The sequence below is a fragment of the Oncorhynchus tshawytscha genome, linkage group LG18, assembly GCF_018296145.1.
Source record: "Oncorhynchus tshawytscha isolate Ot180627B linkage group LG18, Otsh_v2.0, whole genome shotgun sequence".
Taxonomy (NCBI): Eukaryota; Metazoa; Chordata; class Actinopteri; order Salmoniformes; family Salmonidae; genus Oncorhynchus; species Oncorhynchus tshawytscha.
The window spans coordinates 25252915-25272260 of record NC_056446.1 but is presented as its reverse complement, the minus strand read 5'-3'; the positions used below and the strand labels follow the sequence as shown (position 1 = coordinate 25272260).

The following is a 19346-nucleotide window of genomic DNA, read 5'->3' as shown; positions in this document are numbered from 1 at the left end:
AACCATCATCAGGTACAGTAAACACTGTGAGCTCCACCCAACCATCATCAGGTACAGTAAACACTGTGAGCTCTACCCAACCATCATCAGGTACAGTAAACACTGTGAGCTCTACCCAACCATCATCAGGTACAGTAAACACTGTGAGCTCTACCCAACCATCATCAGGTACAGTAAACACTGAGCTCTACCCAACCATCATCAGGTACAGTAAACACTGTGAGCTCTACCCAACCATCATCAGGTACAGTAAACACTGTGAGCTCTACCCAACCATCATCAGGTACAGTAAACACTGTGAGCTCTACCCAACCATCATCAGGTACAGTAAACACTGTGAGCTCCACCCAACCATCATCAGGTACAGTAAACACTGTGAGCTCTACCCAACCATCATCAGGTACAGTAAACACTGTGAGCTCTACCCAACAATCATCAGGTACAGTAAACACTGTGAGCTCTACCCAACCATCATCAGGTACAGTAAACACTGTGAGCTCTACCCAACAATCATCAGGTACAGTAAACACTGTGAGCTCCACCCAACAATCATCAGGTACAGTAAACACTGTGAGCTCCACCCAACCATCATCAGGTACAGTAAACACTGTGAGCTCTACCCAACCATCATCAGGTACAGTAAACACTGTGAGCTCTACCCAACCATCATCAGGTACAGTAAACACTGTGAGCTCTACCCAACCATCATCAGGTACAGTAAACACTGTGAGCTCTACCCAACCATCATCAGGTACAGTAAACACTGTGAGCTCCACCCAACCATCATCAGGTACAGTAAACACTGTGAGCTCTACCCAACCATCATCAGGTACAGTAAACACTGTGAGCTCCACCCAACCATCATCAGGTACAGTAAACACTGTGAGCTCTACCCAACCATCATCAGGTACAGTAAACACTGTGAGCTCTACCCAACCATCATCAGGTACAGTAAACACTGTGAGCTCTACCCAACCATCATCAAGTACAGTAAACACTGTGAGCTCCACCCAACAATCATAAGGTACAGACAGGACACACTGTGAGCTCCACCCAACAATCAGGTACAGACAGGACACACTGTGAGCTCTATCCAACCATCATCAGGTACAGACAGGACACACTGTGAGCTCTACCCAACCATCATCAGGTACAGACAGGACACACTGTGAGCTCTGCCCAACCATCATCAGGTACAGACAGGACACACTGTGAGCTCTACCCAACCATCATCAGGTACAGACAGGACACACTGTGAGCTCTGCCCAACCATCATCAGGTACAGACAGGACACACTGTGAGCTCTGCCCAACCATCATCAGGTACAGACAGGACACACTGTGAGCTCTGCCCAACCATCATTAGGTACAGTCAGGACACACTGTGAGCTCTACCCAACCATCATCAGGTACAGACAGGACACACTGTGAGCTCTATCCAACCATCATCAGGTACAGACAGGACACACTGTGAGCTCTGCCCAACCATCATCAGGTACAGACAGGACACACTGTGAGCTCTGCCCAACCATCATCAGGTACAGACAGGACACACTGTGAGCTCTATCCAACCATCATCAGGTACAGACAGGACACACTGTGAGCTCTGCCCAACCATCATCAGGTACAGACAGGACACACTGTGAGCTCTGCCCAACCATCATCAGGTACAGACAGGACACACTGTGAGCTCTATCCAACCATCATCAGGTACAGACAGGACACACTGTGAGATTATTCTATCCAACATACTTAATGTATCCTGACAGATGCTATCAATTGTATTAAAGTGTGTTCTCCCCTCAGGTCCCTGGCGGTGGGCAGTGGCAGTATGATGTGTCGTGTGGGTAGTGTGGTGGCTCCTTTCTGTGTCTACCTGGCTGACATTTGGCAATTCCTACCACAGGTAAACAACAGATACAGATAGAGCATATATTATGATAACATGCCCTTACACCTTTTTCTTCTTCAACTAACTCAATTTCCTTTTCTCCTGTCTTTCCTCTCCCATAGCTGATTGTGGGGATCCTGGCATTTATAATAGGTGTTCTGACCCTGTGGTTACCAGAGACCCTGGGTGAGCCCCTGACCAGCACCATGGAGGAAGCTGAGGCCCTAGGCAGGAAGAAGAACCCCGAGGAGGACAAGAAAGACCCTGAGGAAGGGATGGAGATGAACTTGAACCAGAGCAACTAGCTGGACGTCAAGACTTGAGGGACACACCTCTCCACCAACCAGAGAGAAGGAGTGGTCCACGAAAACAGAGAGAGGGAGAGGGAGAGACTCTGACTACTGTAAACGGTGCCAAGAAACCAACAAAAACCAACAACATCTAAATTAGAACAAGTAGGACTTTTTATAATAAAGTATTTTTTGACATTTTGTTCTGCAAAGTGACCCATTTCAGAGCTGGTATCCTCTGGTTGAGCCAGCCAACTTCCGAGTGCCTTGGCTGCAGCTGTTTACATAGAGACAGAGGGAAGTGAAGTACATTCATCACATCTTAGTCTCCTGATGAGAGCCACATGAAAATGAGCTTCATGATCGGCATTGACGTAATGTGTGCCTTCCAATCACATCAACCAATGAATTTACACATAGCGAGACAATCTTAAGTGCTGTGTGTGCGCTGTGTGTGTGCGCTGTGTGTGTGCGCAAGAGATCAAGAGAGAGTGTGCATGTGTGTTTGTGCATGTGAAATGTGATATTTCACTGACTGAGACTGTGCTGTAGGGCTTGATTCAATTCGATCCGCTTTAGCCAACGGCGGTATCAGAGGTGGAACTGTGTTAGTAGTGTCAAATCCACAAGTTGCTCCAGGCATTATCGGAGATACTTTTGAGAAGATGGGAAGCAACGAGAGCTCTCCTTCAAGGAGTGAATCGGAGTCATTTGGGCACTTGCTCAAAAACATTAGCAAGAAGTACAACACTCAAATCTTTTTTCCGATATGTGTGATAATTAACTTCTGTAATATTGTATAGCTTTGGTATCGTGACATTACGTACCTGCGAGGAAAATAGGCACGTTTCTCGGCTCCATACCCTGACTGGGAAGGAATTTTGTGACGATTAGCTTAGCAACTGCTTGAAGCAACAACATTAACGCGATTGGTCAACAGTATGCTGGGTAGGGCGTTATACGTTCCTCCATTCATTGACCAATGGGATTGCTTTCTCCTCCTTTCTCCAATATCTCTGGTATTATGGTACTCTGGTACTAAAGCGGATATTGCCACTGGCTGCACAGAGTCACATTAACATAAATCCCATGCATCCTTGTTTACAAGTTGGAACAGTGGAATGTGAGATGTAATCTAGCCTACACCTAGATTAGGTTGATACACATCCTCATTATTTACTTTAACGATTCTTCCATTTGAACATATATAGCCTACACTTTCTTGTTCGGAACTTATAACTTGAGTGGGGTGGGTGTGGATCTCTGACACTTCCAAAACGTCCGCAATGTGAGTGACTGCTATCGCCGGTTAATGCTGACCTGATTGAATCTAGGCCTTGGTTTCCTCTATTCAACCCGATAATCATGTAGTGTAGCTGTTTTTGCTTATGTGTTACAGCCGATGCTGTTGTTATGTCATTTTTATCTGAAGTCCTTACAAACAGACACACACACATTTGTTTTACTATCCTTGTGAGGACTTCTGGTCCCCGCAAGGATAGTAAAACCAAACGCACACGGAAAAGTGCATAGTGCACGTGTTTCCTAGACGTGCTTACTTTATATTGAATCTGAGCTCATTCAGGATCTCACTGTGATACTATGCCTATATGTTTTACCCTATAGATTTGGGTGATGTTTTCTTACATTTAAGTGTAATCATGGTCAAACCATTTAAATCATCATTATACCGGTCTCTAAAATCTTTGACTTATGGCATCAATAATTATCTTAAAATAAACACATTCTTATTATTTTGAAAGCATGTCAAATAATCTTGTCACATGTGGGACACAGGAAAGATAGGCTACACATTTTACTACCATGTGTAGATGCAATGGCTTCAATGTGGGCACAATCAGAATGTGGATAAGATCAGGACAAAGGACGCATGTTAGCACCAGGTATAAACGAGGCCCTGTGTGTGTGTGTGTGTGTGTGTGTGTGTGTGTGTGTGTGTGTGTGTGTGTGCACTCGTGTGTATTGGTGCATATGCTTCTTTCTGCGTGTTGAATCGTGTGGGCGCATGTGACCGTGACTGTAAATTAAGCAAGCTACATTCTAGTCTCCCGTCGAGAAATGTATCGAATAGACTTCTCTGTGTTGGGAGGTGCTGGATGAAATGAAGAAAGACATTGCTGTAATTTATATAACAAACAATGGATTTTGTTAATGCTTTTTAAAAAACATTCTTACTCTTTTAACCTTTTACTGCAGTGGGCTAAATCAATGTTGCACAGAGTGTTTTTTGGTAGTCTTAAACAAATATACTTTCAAACTAAAGTATACACCTCACACACGTGGTTGTGGACTTAATAAAAAGACACCTGTACCATGTCAGGTACAGAGTTGAAATGTATTCCATTGGGATTTTGAATCCCAATATTACACTTTATATACATTGCAGAAGACTGAAATACAACAAAACTGTTTGACATAGAAACACCAGATTTTCAGTGGGTTTCTTTAGATAATGTTTATTAAGGAACATTCCACCCATGAGGCCACTAGGTCATTTGACTGCAGGAAAGGGGTACCATTATGTTTTTGACTAACTATGTGAGGATGAACCCCAGGATTTAAATATAGGCTACAAAATATACAAAGCACAACGTAATGAAAGCAACTAATGCAACTTTCAGGTAATGTTTTCTGAATCATTGAATTGATTGTTAATGTGTTTGTTTTTTGTACAGAAGTGTTACATGTTAGTATTCTTATTTTTCATTTATAGGAAATGTAAAAGGAGATCCATTCTTGCCTTTCTCATAATTAATGTATACATTAAGCCTTTATAAAGTCTGTACTACTGTACATGATAAAAACAGAAAGCTCCTTTCCCCAGCACTGTTGCTGCGGTCATCAAAACAACATTTTCCACGTTTAACATCAGCATTTGGCCTGGGACAGCCAAGAGATGAAATAATCATCCAAAAGTATCTAAAATGAATTGCGAAGCTCAACAAAGTCACTTATAGATGAGTTGAATATGATGTGCAAAAAAATGCTAATATCGGTAATATCTCTTGAATGGGATTTGTGCCTCAATTTCTAAAACCTTTGCATTTGAAACCAGTGCCAGGGAAACTCAACCAAATCATGAATTGCTGTCTATAGACTGCTTACAGCGTAAGGAAACCAATGTGTCATTTTGTAATTTAGGTGAACTATCCCTTTAAGGATCATGCTACTGGAATGTTTACCATGGTCTACCACCATTAACACAATTTATAATTTATTATAGACCGTTGAAATAAAGTGTTACTTTTCTGAGGAAGTGTGATGAGCTGATGCATGGGCCCCGAGGGGAGAGAGAGAAATGTTCGAGTAGGAGTATGTAGCAGAAATAGCAGCAACAGACATACTGAAGTCAGGCTAGCAGTTTGATCTACAGCCTACTGATACACACACGTCACACACCCATGGACACACGGACACAAACGCACGCACACAGGTGTACCTAAAATAGTTGTTCTGCTAACCCAGTAGCAGGAATAGTTTGGTCCCATGTCTGACAGTTTTATGGTTCATTTCCTGTAACTACACATTTTGCAAGAGGAGTAGAGAAAATGTTGCAGCTGTAAAGTTCTGTAGTTCTACACATTTTGCCATGGGGACGAGAGAAGTTTAGCCATTTTTAAATTCATATTCTACTCATTTTGGGGCAAAGAGAAACATTTCTTGCATTTCTACCCATTTTTCCACGGGGTGGAGAGAAACTTTGCTATGTTTTAAAGCTAATCTCCTTCAATTCTACACATTTTGCCAAGATTTATGCCACGTTAAAAATGTCTACATTGGACCTTTATCTCAATATCAAACCATTCTGGGTAATAATTAAGTACCTTATTGTGATTGTTTTCAATTAAAATGCAAAGAGCAATTTTTCAAGCATGAATTTTGCGGCCCGCGGCTGATTGTGTTTTGGCACCCCAAGTTTTCGGAGCAAATGTATTTTATATATAAAAAACAGTTTCCCTGAGGTGCCCTAGCGAGAGTTGAAGACTTGGGTGACCTGTCAGTCAAGCTGTGACATGGAGATACCACCACCTGCTGGTCAGTTTGGGAGCTACAGTCAAGTACATCGACGAGAATGCAATTTCTCTGTGGGCCAAACCCTTGAATAGCTTGACAACTGTATTCATGTTCAAATTCACAACATAACATACATAGGCATTTCATTATTAAGTCCTTTAGGAAATAATGTCTGGAGGGTGAAAATCCAAAAATATTATATTTTACTCCGAGTATTATTAATATCACCTCCTCTGTCTAATATCTTAACTTTCTCTATGCCACAAAATCTAAAGGTAGAAATGCCATGCTTTACGTAATTAAAATGTACTGCGACTGGATAATCCCTGTCGTTGCTCCTGATTGAACGTTTATGTTCCCTGATTTTCTGTTTGAGAGAGCGAGAGGTTTTACCTACACAGCACAGCCCTCATGGACATGTAATAATGTTAATAACATGGGTGGTGGAACACGTAATAATATAATTTATTTGGAACCGTTTTCCTGTATGTGGGTGGCAGAAATATTCACACTTCATCATGTTGTTGCACTGTGCGCATCCTCTGCATTTATAGCTACCATTTGGTAGAGGGCATAAAAGGGTCTGGCTGATTTTCTTTTGTGGCTGGCTGTTGGCATGAACCAATGTATCGAGTAAATTGCGACGTCTCCTATACACAATAAGTGGTGGATGTTTAAATTCTGCCGGCAAAGCTGGGTCCGATGATAAAATATGCCAGTGTTTCTTGACGGCATCTCCCACTTTTCGCGAGTTCAACGTATATGTGGTTGTGAACTTTACGGAGTGTTCTTTAGCTTTAGCGGGTCTTTTTTGTAGCAGTTCATCTCGTGTTTTTCCCAATGCCAAATTAAGAGCTTCATCCACACATTGTGGCGAATAGCCTCTTCTTAGAAACCTAATGCGCATCCCCGCTGCTTTTTCTAGATAATCCTCTGTGGAGTGGCAGTCTTCTTGGAAGTCCTCTTTTTAATGGCTCAGGATGGAAGCTGTTCCCCTGTAATAGAGTATTTATGTCCGTTTCTTTTCTATACAGAGGTGTAAACAGGGTTCCATTTGATTTCTCAATCCACATAGAGAGGTAATGAACACGCTGAGCGTCACATTCAATAGTGAATTTGAGATTGGAGTCAATGTCATTGAGTAGTGCCATAAAATCTGACAGCTCTTATTCAAAAATGGATTTTCGTTTTCATTATTAACAAAACGTTCTTCGAAAGACCCACATATAGGTTAGCATAACTCAGAGCAAATGTGGAGCCCATCGATGTTCCGTTCGTTTGGAGGTAATATTCATCATCAAACCTGAAATAGTTCTACGTCAAAACATATTCAGCCAGCTCTAGAATAAGGTGTGATGGTGAATATTCATTAGTATCTGTCTCCCAAATAGTGATCTTGGGCTGCCCCCCTCTCGAAATAGACTCTCGAAAACTAATGTGACCAAAATACAGTCTTCTGTTAAACCCGTTATTGGTGAGATCCTGTTTATGAAGTCTATAGTCTTTTACATATGATGGCAGTGCACATGAGTTTTAATAAAATAGTCTACAAAGTTCGAGAACGGCTCTAGCATTGAGCCTATTCCTGCAACCACTGGTCTGCCTGGATAATTGCCTTGTGTTTTAGGTTTGTGTAATTTCGGTAAAATGTACGCATGGACGTTTGGCAGATTTGCAGCAAAGATATTCATATTCAGGTTTTGAGATGAGGTGGTTTAATAGGGCTCCAGATTAGAGCATATTTACCTTTGGAATACCTGTGTGGGATCAACACTCCGTTTTCTATAGAAACGTTCATTACTCAGTTGTCTCTGAATTTCTTCATTATATTTATCATAGTCTAAAACAACCACAGCACCCCCCTTATCCGCAGGTTTAATAACCAGAGATGAATCTTTCATTAATTCATTAAGTGCCTGTTTCTTCTGTTCTAGTGAGATTCTTCTGAATGTGGTTTGTTTGTCTCGTATATACTGACATGGCTTCTTGTTCGACTAACCTATAATAGGTATTAATCGAGGAGTTGTTAACCATGGGGCAGCATTTGCTTTTGGGCTTAAAATGGGTACCAGTTCTTTGATGTGTTTCTCGGCCCGAAACAGTGTTTTGTGAAAACACATACTTAAATGTAATCTTACGAAAGAATTTAAACAGATCTACTTTCGTATTGAATGGTTTATCTGTACATGTAGGTACAAAAGAGAGGCCTTTAGATAAGACTGTGATTTGCGCGTCACTATGGTCTTTTTTGGAGAGGTTAATTACCACGTCCTGCTGTAGCACCGTGTCCACGGCCTGTGTTCCAGGTCCCCTCTTCGACCGCTTGCCTCTCCTACATCGTTTCTTTTCTTTCGCGAAGCCTTGTGTTGCTTCCGGGCTAAAACCACCCCTGACTGTGTGCCATGGTAGATGGAGTCGCTGTCTGTAGGGAATTCGCTCTCAGTGGAGAGTTACGACAGGGATTATCCAGTCGTAGTACATTTTAATGAACTAAAGCATGACATTTCTACCTTTTTAGATTTTGTGGCATAGAGCAAGTTAAGATATTAGACAGGGGAGGTGATATTTATAATACTCTGAGTAAAATAGAATATTTTTGGATGTTCACCCTCCAGACATTATTTCCTAAAGGACTTAATAATGAAATGCCTATGTATGTTATGTTGTGAATTTGAACATGAATTATGCCCCTATATAAGATTACTCTGATGTTTTTCGTACGATGTACCCAATGATTAACGAAAGACCTACCGAGCAAGTTATGTCATCATTGTGGTTTTACAGACGTGTTTAATACGTTTTATGTACACACTTTATTAGTATATTTACGAAATGCATATTGTTATATTTGGTAGCACTTATTATTATTATTTTTCCTTCGCCTCCAACCCTTTCGATGCCTGGAACGGATGTGGGTGGTGCTAGGTCTACATTTTTTTTTTTCTTTTACCTTCATTTAACTAGGAAAGTCAGTTAAGAACAAATTCTTATTTTCAATGACGGCCTAGGAACAGTGGGTTAACTGCCTGTTCAGGGGCAGAACGACAGATTTGTACCTTGTCAGCTCGGGGATTTGAACTTGCAACCTTCCGGTTACTAGCCCATACATAAGGGTGCTATTTTTTTTTTTACTCACAAAAGCTCTGACGAAGGCCGTGAGATCAGTGATACTGTCAAGAGCAGTGTGCGGTTTCCTTTTTCCTTCATCTTGTTCAACTGTTACCATGCACCTACAAAAAATATTGCTCAGATGTGCGAGTGCCTTTTAAATTAAGAATATAAAAAATATAGATTTTTCGGTTACATGATTCCATATGTGTTATTTCATAGTTTTGATGTCTTCACTATTATTCTACATTGTAGAAAATAGTAAAACTAATGAAAAACCCTTGAATGAGTAGGTGTCCACACTTTTGACCGGTACTGTACGTTTTTTATTTCCTTGTCTCCGCATTGTCTCCCTCTTTGCTACAGGCTACGAGCCAGTTCGTAACACAATTTATAGATAAAATAAGTAGCATATTAATTTTAAATTTGAGCATGCTTTCCTCCTCCGACAAAACAAAAGCTGACTCAAAGGGGGTTTGAAAACTCTTCCGCGAAGGACTCTGGTAGGATACACATGATTATCCTCAATGAAAGGTGGCTATCGAGGAGGGGAGGACATGCTTCCCTTCGCCTATTAAACGAATTGACATCCCTTCACCACTTATCGGTTTCCGGGTCACGTAGGAGAGAGGACAGAGAAGAGCGGGTGGAGGACAGACTTTTCCCCAAATTACGTCTGGTGGAGGAGTAAGCTTCCAACTCCACAACGGCGATAATGGCTGTTATCATCAGTCAGTCTCAATGGAAACTGATAGTGTTCTGACATAAACCTTCCCTTCCAGCCAGATTTGATCATTGCTCAATGGTTGAATGATCTATTTCTGTGGTAACAAACCAGCTGTTGGGGTCTTGGTTGTCCTCTTCCTGGGTCTCTAGGGTGTTGTGAACTGGGGATTTCTCTCTTAGGAGGCCTGGTGTTCAGGGGGTAGGGAGACACTTGAGGCCAATGTTCTTGTTCATCAGGTGGAACTGGAACAGCACTTACATGAATAACCTAGTACTTGTTTATCAGGTTGTTAGCACATAACAGACTGCATTTCTTTCATGGATTCAGAGCTAGGTGGGTACAATTAATGTATCCTCTTGGATTGGAAAACAATAGGCATGCACTGCTTTATTGTATAAAAAATCATTGTGAGGAAGCACAGACAGCAACTGCAATTGTTAGGTTTTTATTTAGGAAACTGTCAGGGGAGATTGAAATGAATGGATTCCATTTATTGTAAAAACAGTTCAACCATTTCTTTAAAATGTTCATATAATTTGATTGGGGATATAAGATGATATTTTACTCATCTTTAGATACTATGAATAGCTTGATTGTACAACTTATTTCAACGTTGTGAGAAACCTTTTTTTTCCTGAGAATCCTTTCTGGAATGAAAATGGAGACATAATAATAAATGAAAATGTCAAAAAGAAAATCTACGCTGAAGGCAATGACAGTACAATGACTATGGCTTACAGATGAGGTCAAACATATTGGCACCCTTGCCCTTTTTTAATTGAGTGCAATGGAGCATTTAAAACTGGTTGAATTGCTCTTTTTACCCTGTAGGCACCTGGAACTTTCCACAGGTGAGATAAATTGCACAGTAAACCAGAATTAGAAACAAATTCATTTTGAATTGTGAATCACTTAGTCAAGGCCATTTTTGACTTTGAAGTGAAAAGTCTTCATTTCAGTTTGGATTTTTTACTTTCTTCTTGGTCCTGTGCAGTTGTAAATCAAACAGATACACATGAATATTTTTTTCCAAATCTACTTATTTTAGAAGAAATAGTGAGGGTGCCAATATATTTGACCGCAACTATAGGTATGACTGCCAGGTAGGTGGTTGTGGCCATTTTCTTCTCTGGGTGTTGAGTTATCAGTAAATGGCCAAAGTACAACACCATGGCTGCTCTATGAAATACTGTAGCACTGAGAGTCAGGGGAGAGTTTAGAAACAAAGTTGTGGATTTAGACATTACAGTAACCAACCAGCCGAGGTTGAACAATCTCAAATAAGACTAAGTGCAGACTGTGAACACATTGTCATTTCATTTGGTGAGTTCAGGTAAAGCGTTGGATTAAAATGTTTCATCCTTCAGATTTATCTTTGTTGTTGTTGTTGAAGGATGTCAAACATCAATGGTCGGTCCAATGGAGATGTCAACATTTGAGGAAAAACACATTTTCACCAACCAACATCATACATTTCTTAATATTTCCCAAGTTATGTACCAAAATATTCAACCTTTCTTCATACATTATCAGTTTGACAAATGTTGTTGTCAAATCCAATCGTAGACACACAGTTGGAATTCTTTGAATTCATAGTTGGGTGCTCTTCCTGCCATTTGACCCTCTCATCATATCAACATCTATTAAACAAAGTAAACTGATTCTGTTATGCATAGACACTATCACATTTGGACTAAACCAAGTCACCCCGCCCCCTCCCACTGTGAGCAGAGGATCCTCCCAAACAGGGTTTCTAGGAACAGAAGGTGTCTGACCCCACTTGGTTAGGTTTGGCACTTAGAGAAGTTTATGACTATGACATACCATTTGACGGTTTGGCACTTTGAATAACACTTTGAAAACAAGGGCCCTTAAAACAGGCAGAGTGTGAGGGAGAGAGAGAAAACAAGGGCCCTTAAAACAGGCAGAGTGTGAGGGAGAGAGAGAAAACAAGGGCCCTTAAAACAGGCAGAGTGTGAGGGAGAGAGAGAAAACAAGGGCCCTTAAAACAGGCAGAGTGTGAGGGAGAGAGAAAACAAGGGCCCTTAAAACAGGCAGAGTGTGAGGGAGAGAGAAAACAAGGGCCCTTAAAACAGGCAGAGTGAGGGAGAGAGAGAAAACAAGGGCCCTTAAAACAGGCAGAGTGTGAGGGAGAGAGAGAAAACAAGGGCCCTTAAAACAGGCAGTGTGAGGGAGAGAGAGAAAACAAGGGCCCTTAAAACAGGCAGAGTGTGAGGGAGAGAGAGAAAACAAGGGGAAAAGAAAGGGAGAAAAGGAGGCTGGGAGAGACGGAGTGGTCAAGCACTAAAAGTAGACCTGTTACACACAACCCCTCCAATTTCATCATCCCCGTCTCTTCCCTGCTCTCTCACTCCTCAACACGCTCCTTCACCCCCATCATCCCTGTCTCTTCCCTGCTCTCTCACTCCTCAACACGCTCCTTCACCCCCATCATCCCTGTCTCTTCCCTGCTCTCTCACACCTCAACACGCTCCTTCACCCCCATCATCCCTGTCTCTTCCCTGCTCTCTCACTCCTCAACACGCTCCTTCACCCCCATCATCCCTGTCTCTTCCCTGCTCTCTCACCTCAACACGCTCCTTCACCCCCATCATCCCTGTCTCTTCCCTGCTCTCTCACACCTCAACACGCTCCTTCACCCCCATCATCCCTGTCTCTTCCCTGCTCTCTCACACCTCAACACGCTCCTTCCCCCCCATCATCCCTGTCTCTTCCCTGCTCTCTCACACCTCAACACGCTCCTTCACCCCCATCATCCCTGTCTCTTCCCTGCTCTCTCACTCCTCAACACGCTCCTTCACCCCCATCATCCCTGCACCTATGTTGGTGTCTGAATTTTTCCTGATCCTAAGATGTAGCCCTCCCCTCAACATTTAAAATGTTCATAGGTCCAAATCCCTTTTGTCTTATCTCACCTGGAGATACCCCAAACAGGACGGCCTCAAACCAACAAAACAAAAATAAAACCTTAAAACAAGCAAAGTGAGCTTTTTAAAGCAACCCCCCCATCCATTATTCTAGTCAATCTTTAAATATGTCAGTTCGTCCATCCTTCCATCCGCCCACAACGAAGGTCCTCAGCGGTGAGCAGAGAGTCCGAGTCCACTCCCAAGGTCCTCAGTGGTAGCAGAGAGTCCGAGTCCACTCCCAAGGTCCTCAGTGGTAGCAGAGAGTCCGAGTCCACTCCCAAGGTCCTCAGTGGTAGCAGAGAGTCCGAGCCCACTCCTAAGGTCCTCAGTGGTAGCAGAGAGTCTCAGTGGTAGCAGAGAGTCTGAGCCCGCTCCTAAGGTCCTCAGCGGTAGCAGAGAGTCCGAGCCCGCTCCCAAGGTCCTCAGCGGTGAGCAGAGAGTCCGAGCCCACTCCCAAGGTCCTCAGTGGTAGCAGAGAGTCCGAGCCCACTCCCAAGGTCCTCAGTGGTAGCAGAGAGTCCGAGCCCACTCCCAAGGTCCTCAGTGGTAGCAGAGAGTCCGAGCCCACTCCCAAGGTCCTCAGTGGTAGCAGAGAATCAGAGCCCACTCCTAAGGTTCTCAGCGGTGAGTAGAGAGTCCAAGATGAACGGAATATGTAGCCCGTAAAAACACAGGCATCAGGATCCACACACCCCCAACCAATCGTCCTCCTGGGAATGCTGACAGACAGGGCACATCCCCCGCCCCTTTATCATGCCACCTCCAGCCAACCAGATGCAAGTAAAGTCCTCAGTCACCACGGCATTGGTCAGGGCTGGACCAACCAGCTGTTGGCATCCTCCAGGTCGGTCTCCAGCTCCTCATCTTCATCCAGGGGCTCTGGGGTTCGGAGGGAGAGGTCTCTTAAGAAGGAGGCCTGCTGGGAAGATGGTCGGGGGACCGATTTGAGGCCAATCTTCTTCTTCATCAAGTGGAACTGGTCTCGGATGAAGTTGTAGAAGTCGTACTCGTAGCGCATGCGGTGGTACAGAACCTGAAGGGCCTCCAGAGTGGGTGTGTGTTTACGCACCGTACCAGTCATGTTCCCCATCTTCCTGTAGTCTGCGGAGACAGAGAAACAGACCAGGAAGTTATTCATGTATGGTTAAAATGTGAAGAAAATACATATTGTCATCCATCAAAAGGAGAGTTAGGCCTACTGTAGATCACTTTTGAGGTATGAAAATAAACATTGGACAAAGTTTGTTTTTGGAGTGAAATATTCCTTTAATCATTTCAATGCAGTGTAACAGGCATATACAGTACCAGTCAAAAGTTTGGACACGCCTACTCACTCCAGGATTTTCTTTAGTTTGACTATTTTCTATATTGTAGACATCAAAACAATGAAATACATCAAAGACATCAAAACCATGAAATAACACTAACACTCTAGGTTTCTTCCTAGGTTCCGGCCATTCTAGGGAGTTTTTCCTAGCCACCGTGCTTCTTTCCTGTGGCGGTCCTCATCAGAGCTAGTTTCATCATAGCGCTTGATGGTTTTGACATTTTCTGAATTGACTGACCTTCATGTCTTAAAGAAATGATGGACTGTCATTTCTCTTTGCTTATTTGAGCTGTTCTTGCCATAATATGGACTTGGTATTTTACCAAATAGGGTATCTTCTGTATACCACCCGTACCTTGTCACAAAACACTTCAAATGCATTAAGAAGGAAAGAAATACCACAAATGAACTTTTAACAAGGCACACCTGTTAATTGAAATTCATTCCAGGTTACTACCTCATGAAGCTGGTTGAGAGAATGCCAAGAGTGTGCAAAGCTGTCATCAAGGCAAAGAGTGCCTATTTGAAGAATCTCAAATAAAATATATTTAGATTTGTTTAACACTTTGGGTTACTACATGATTCCATAGTATTGATGTCTTCACTATTATTATTATTATTATTATTATTATTATTATCTACAATGTAGAAAATAGTAAAAATAAAGAAAAACCCTTGAATGTGTAGTGTGTGTCCAAACTCTTGACTGGTACTGTACATGGGGCGGCATGGTAGCCTAGTGGTTAGAGCATTGGACTAGTAACCGAAAGGTTGCAAGTTCAAATCCCTGAGCTGACAAGGTTCAAAATCTGATGTTCTGCCCCTGAACCCACTGTTCATAGGCCGTTATTAAAAATAAGAATTTGTTCTTAACTGACTTGCCTAGTTAAATAAAAAATATGCCAGGTTGTGTATGTACCAGTGTTTCCTGTGTAGCATTGGTGGGAAAAGGTTGTGGACCCCACCCTGGATCATTTCTATGTAGCAGGACTGAGATGCTCAGTTCTGGTGACTTTTTAAAAGGACACACTACTTCAAAATGAATGTCAAAAAACCACCTTATTCAAAAATATCATTTCCACCTCCAGAAATGAGCCAAATAATATTGGTAGAATTATTTTTACAATTATTTTAAAGTATGCTATTACTTTAAGTATGCTATTATCAAGTATGCTATTAAGAATACACATTATCACCTGTAGCCCATACAGCATAGTGGCTATAAATAAATAGGCTGAAGCATGGGGTTTACCTATCTGCATTTACCCTATTGGGCTAATCATTAGTCGAGTAGCAGGTGAGACGCAAAAATATCAGCTAGCGGGTGAAATGAAAACATTCTTTCAACGCTTAGGTTGGCTAGTGGTTCAGAACAATTACATTGCGGGTCGGAAACATTTTTTATCAATATAATACTTTTTTTAAACCCACGAGCTTGCTGTATTCTTTGAGCCACGAGGCAGACATAAGGCTACCAACCACGCACACGGTCTCTTATTTGTGTGGTGATAAAACGTTCTAATTTGTCCACTCGCAGAATTTATGCTCCCTCTCCACGTGAGAATACGACACGTTTCCAAGTTTACTTTCCATATATATAGCCTAGCTCACGCTAAAATGACTCATTTAGGCCTAACCAGATAAATAAAAGGAAAGGTGTACGATATGGGCAGGGGTGCAACTTTGGTTTTAGAAGTGGGGGCATAACTAATAATTTTTTCTTATTTTGATTCAGTAGGATAAACACTCCAAACAGTCTACCTGACCGCTCGGAGGCGTCCGTATGGTCCTAAAGCACACCATTGCCTCGTTTTGTAGCACATTCCAATGATAAACTGGGTGGGACAAAAATGCTATTACGGAATGTGGAGCCGTCCCCAGAGAAAGTTGCTCATCTGATATGGGTATAGGCTACAACACCATCGTGGAAACAGGTGCTGCGCGAGTGAAATCCCCAGTTTATAAGGACAACAACGTGGTAGATGGTTAGCCTGCACAAAGGGCAGTTAAAATCTGGTGTGTAGGCCTACCTGGGCTCTTGTAGATGTTGAGTACGTCAGTAAAGTAGTGAGGTAACAGTCTCTCTAGAAGAAGCAGGACATCTTCCAGCTCCTCTAGGATCCCCACGATAAGGAAGTTCTCTAGAACGTTCTGTTTGGCCCTCTCCAGTGCCCATTGTCCCGGCTCCCTGAAAAACACAGAACAACAGGCACAGTCAGAGGAAAATATCAACCAACCTAGAGGGAATTATAACAAATAATACTTTAATCTACATTACCATTTGAAAAAATATTAATACCAGTCAGGATAATGTGTAACAAATGTGGAGCCTGATTCCCTGCAATACTGGTCTTATTACCTGCACTGGGGGTGCTGTCCACAGAAATATGGGATGATGTAGAAGAGTCTGGGGTTGGAGCATTCTGGGTAATTCTCCAGGATGCACACATTGATGTCCTGGACAGGAGGGAGACCGAAGAGACAGCCCATCAGAAAAACAGACAATCACCTTCAGGTTGTACAGGAAGTTGGCGGCACCTTAATTGGGGAGGATGGGCTCGTGGTAACGGCTGGAACGGAATATGTGGAATGGTATCAAATACATGAAACACATGGTTTGATGCCATTCCATTCACGCCATTCCAGCCATTATTATGAACCGTCCTCCCCTCAGCAGCCTCCAATGTGACAAGACGCCTACTATTCTGCAAGAATAATGGGATTGAATGAAAAGTGCAATTGTACATTACTCTCACTAGGGGGAACCCTTCACCAAGTCTTCTGTCTAAGGAACTCATACTACTTTTTGATGGTTAGCGATGGGAAACCTATTATGGTGGACAAGAATCATTGACATTACCTAAGAATTATGGTGGTAAACAGTAACATTTGGAAGACAAGCTGCATTATGGCTATAACATAACTTTTTGGTTTGAACACTATTTTACATTGTATTTTAACAAATCAAAAAGGAACTAAAAAGAAGAAACAAGATGAACTCCAGAAACTTCCATATTAATATGTTTGATCTCTGGCCACTTAGTTAAATGGGATGTAGATCTCCCTGCACCACCCCTCCTCCTAGCAGGCAAAGAGGTGGGGGCATAATTACATTTCTAAATCATGTTACGTAATTATGAGTTAATATGAAGTTAATATGTATTTATGTGAATTATTTATGATTGTAAAATGTGAACATCTTAAATAAAGATACTTTTTTAAACAAACCAAAAAAATAAACAGGCACTATCTTCAAACCACTCTCTGACAGCCTAAATAAGACATTCAGCTTCCTATAAGCAGTTATTAGCTAACCTGTTTCCTTCTCAGTGGAATATGTAGGGTATCTCAAGAGCAACATGTAGTGAGAGGTCAATGCTATTATTCTCTGACCAAAATGATGACTGTTTAGTAATGCAGACCAATATACTGAAACAAGGGTAACCTTTGGTCTCCTCCACTAGCCACATTATTTTGGCCACGCTACAAACATCCCAATCCCACCATCTTCTCTCCCTCCTGACCCAGCCCCTATATGAAAAAGAAAAAGAAACTGTCCAGAGGCAGGAGCCACTGGAGCAGAGCAGTGAAACACTAAACCACCTCTCTGTTTAACCAGTGGGCTGAACAAAGAAGGCCCACTGAGACCAAATTAAAAAAGAAAGAGATTAAAAACCCATAAAGGAGTGAAGTCACCCAGTCTTTTCTCTCTCTCTGCTACAAACCCAAGAGTCAAATCCATGTCATGTCAGGTGACGTAAGCTTTATTGACAGCAACGAGGCCTGGGCGACACAACACTCAAAAACACATGAAAATACACACACACAAGCTCAAAACCATTCACATACACAAGCAGGTTAGCTAATAACTGCTTATAGGAAGCTGAATGCAGCACGCACACACACACACACACACACACACACACACACACACACACACACACACACACACACACACACACACACACACACACACACACACACACACACACACACACACACACACACACACACACACACACACACACACACACACACACACACACACACACACACACACACACACACACACACACACACACACACAAGAAAACCCAGACCCATTTCTCTGAGTTGAAACAGGTGAAGAGAGAGTAGGCATGAATAAAAGGAGCAGGAGGTCTTGTGTGATGTTGGTTTATTTCACTGTGGCCTACATGCTGATAGGTGAGAATGTCCTCAGTTTTACTTGGAAAAGGGCAATTTGTCAAGTTAACAGCTGGAGCCTAGACGCCTCACCACAGAGGGTAACCCTTTCCTGTAGTCAATGGCCAAAAGCCTTTTTGGCTTCATGGGTGGAATGTTATTCATATTCATAATAAACATTATCTAAAGAAACTCACCTAAAATCTGGTGTTTCTATGTCAAACAGTTTTGTTCTATTTCAGTCTTCTGTGATGTATATAAAGTGTAATATTGGGCTGCAAACTCAAAATTGAATACATTTAAACTCTATATCTGACATGGAGAAGGTCAGAGACAATGCTAGGACAACAACCTCTCCCTCAATGTGAGCAAGTCAAAGGAGCTGATCATGGACTACAGGAAAAGGTGGGCTGAACAGGCCCCCATTAACATCAACGGGAATGTAGTGGAGCGGGTCGAGAGCTTCAAGTTCCTTGGTGTCCACATCACTAAGGATCTTTCATGGTCCAAACACACCAAGACAGTCGTGAAGAGGACACATCACCAACAAACTATCATGGTCCAAACATACCAAGACAGTCATGAAGAGGACACATCACCAACAAACTATCATGGTCCAAACACACCAAGACAGTCGTGAAGAGGACACATCACCAACGAACTATCATGGTCCAAACACACCAAGACAGTCGTGAAGAGGGCACATCACCAACAAACTATCATGGTCCAAACACACCAAGGCAGTCATGAAGAGGGCACATCACCAACAAACTAACATGGTCCAAACATACCAAGACAGTCATGAAGAGGACACATCACCAACAAACTATCATGGTCCAAACACACCAAGACAG

General features: G+C 42.3%; 2 protein-coding genes across 5 annotated transcripts in view; one reads left to right on the top strand and one right to left on the bottom strand.

Moving 5' to 3' along the window:
* The window catches only part of LOC112217377 (solute carrier family 22 member 16), a 22365-nt gene extending 18431 nt beyond the window's left edge, over nt 1-3934 (top strand). For 2 of the 4 annotated variants that reach the window (XM_042300865.1, XM_042300863.1), the window contains exons 6-7: nt 1-168; nt 206-1368. The exon at nt 1-168 is cut by the window's left edge and continues 607 nt beyond it. In XM_042300865.1, coding sequence (XP_042156799.1) covers nt 1-168; nt 206-1023 — 986 coding nt within the window. In that variant the 3' untranslated portion in view covers nt 1024-1368. Of the gene's footprint in view, nt 169-205; nt 1369-1805; nt 1906-2012 lie in introns of those variants that run through there. The other 2 variants (XM_042300866.1, XM_042300864.1) reach the window with 2 other exon arrangements.
* A 9395-nt stretch (nt 3935-13329) lies between these two features.
* Nucleotides 13330-19346, bottom strand: part of LOC112217779 (uronyl 2-sulfotransferase) — a 134082-nt gene continuing 128065 nt past the window's right edge. The window contains exons 6-8 of the mRNA XM_042300862.1: nt 16667-16764; nt 16338-16495; nt 13330-14081 (exon numbers count right to left, since the gene is read on the bottom strand). Of these exons, the coding sequence (XP_042156796.1) occupies nt 13789-14081; nt 16338-16495; nt 16667-16764 (549 nt within the window). The 3' untranslated portion in view covers nt 13330-13788. The remainder of the gene's footprint in view (nt 14082-16337; nt 16496-16666; nt 16765-19346) is intronic.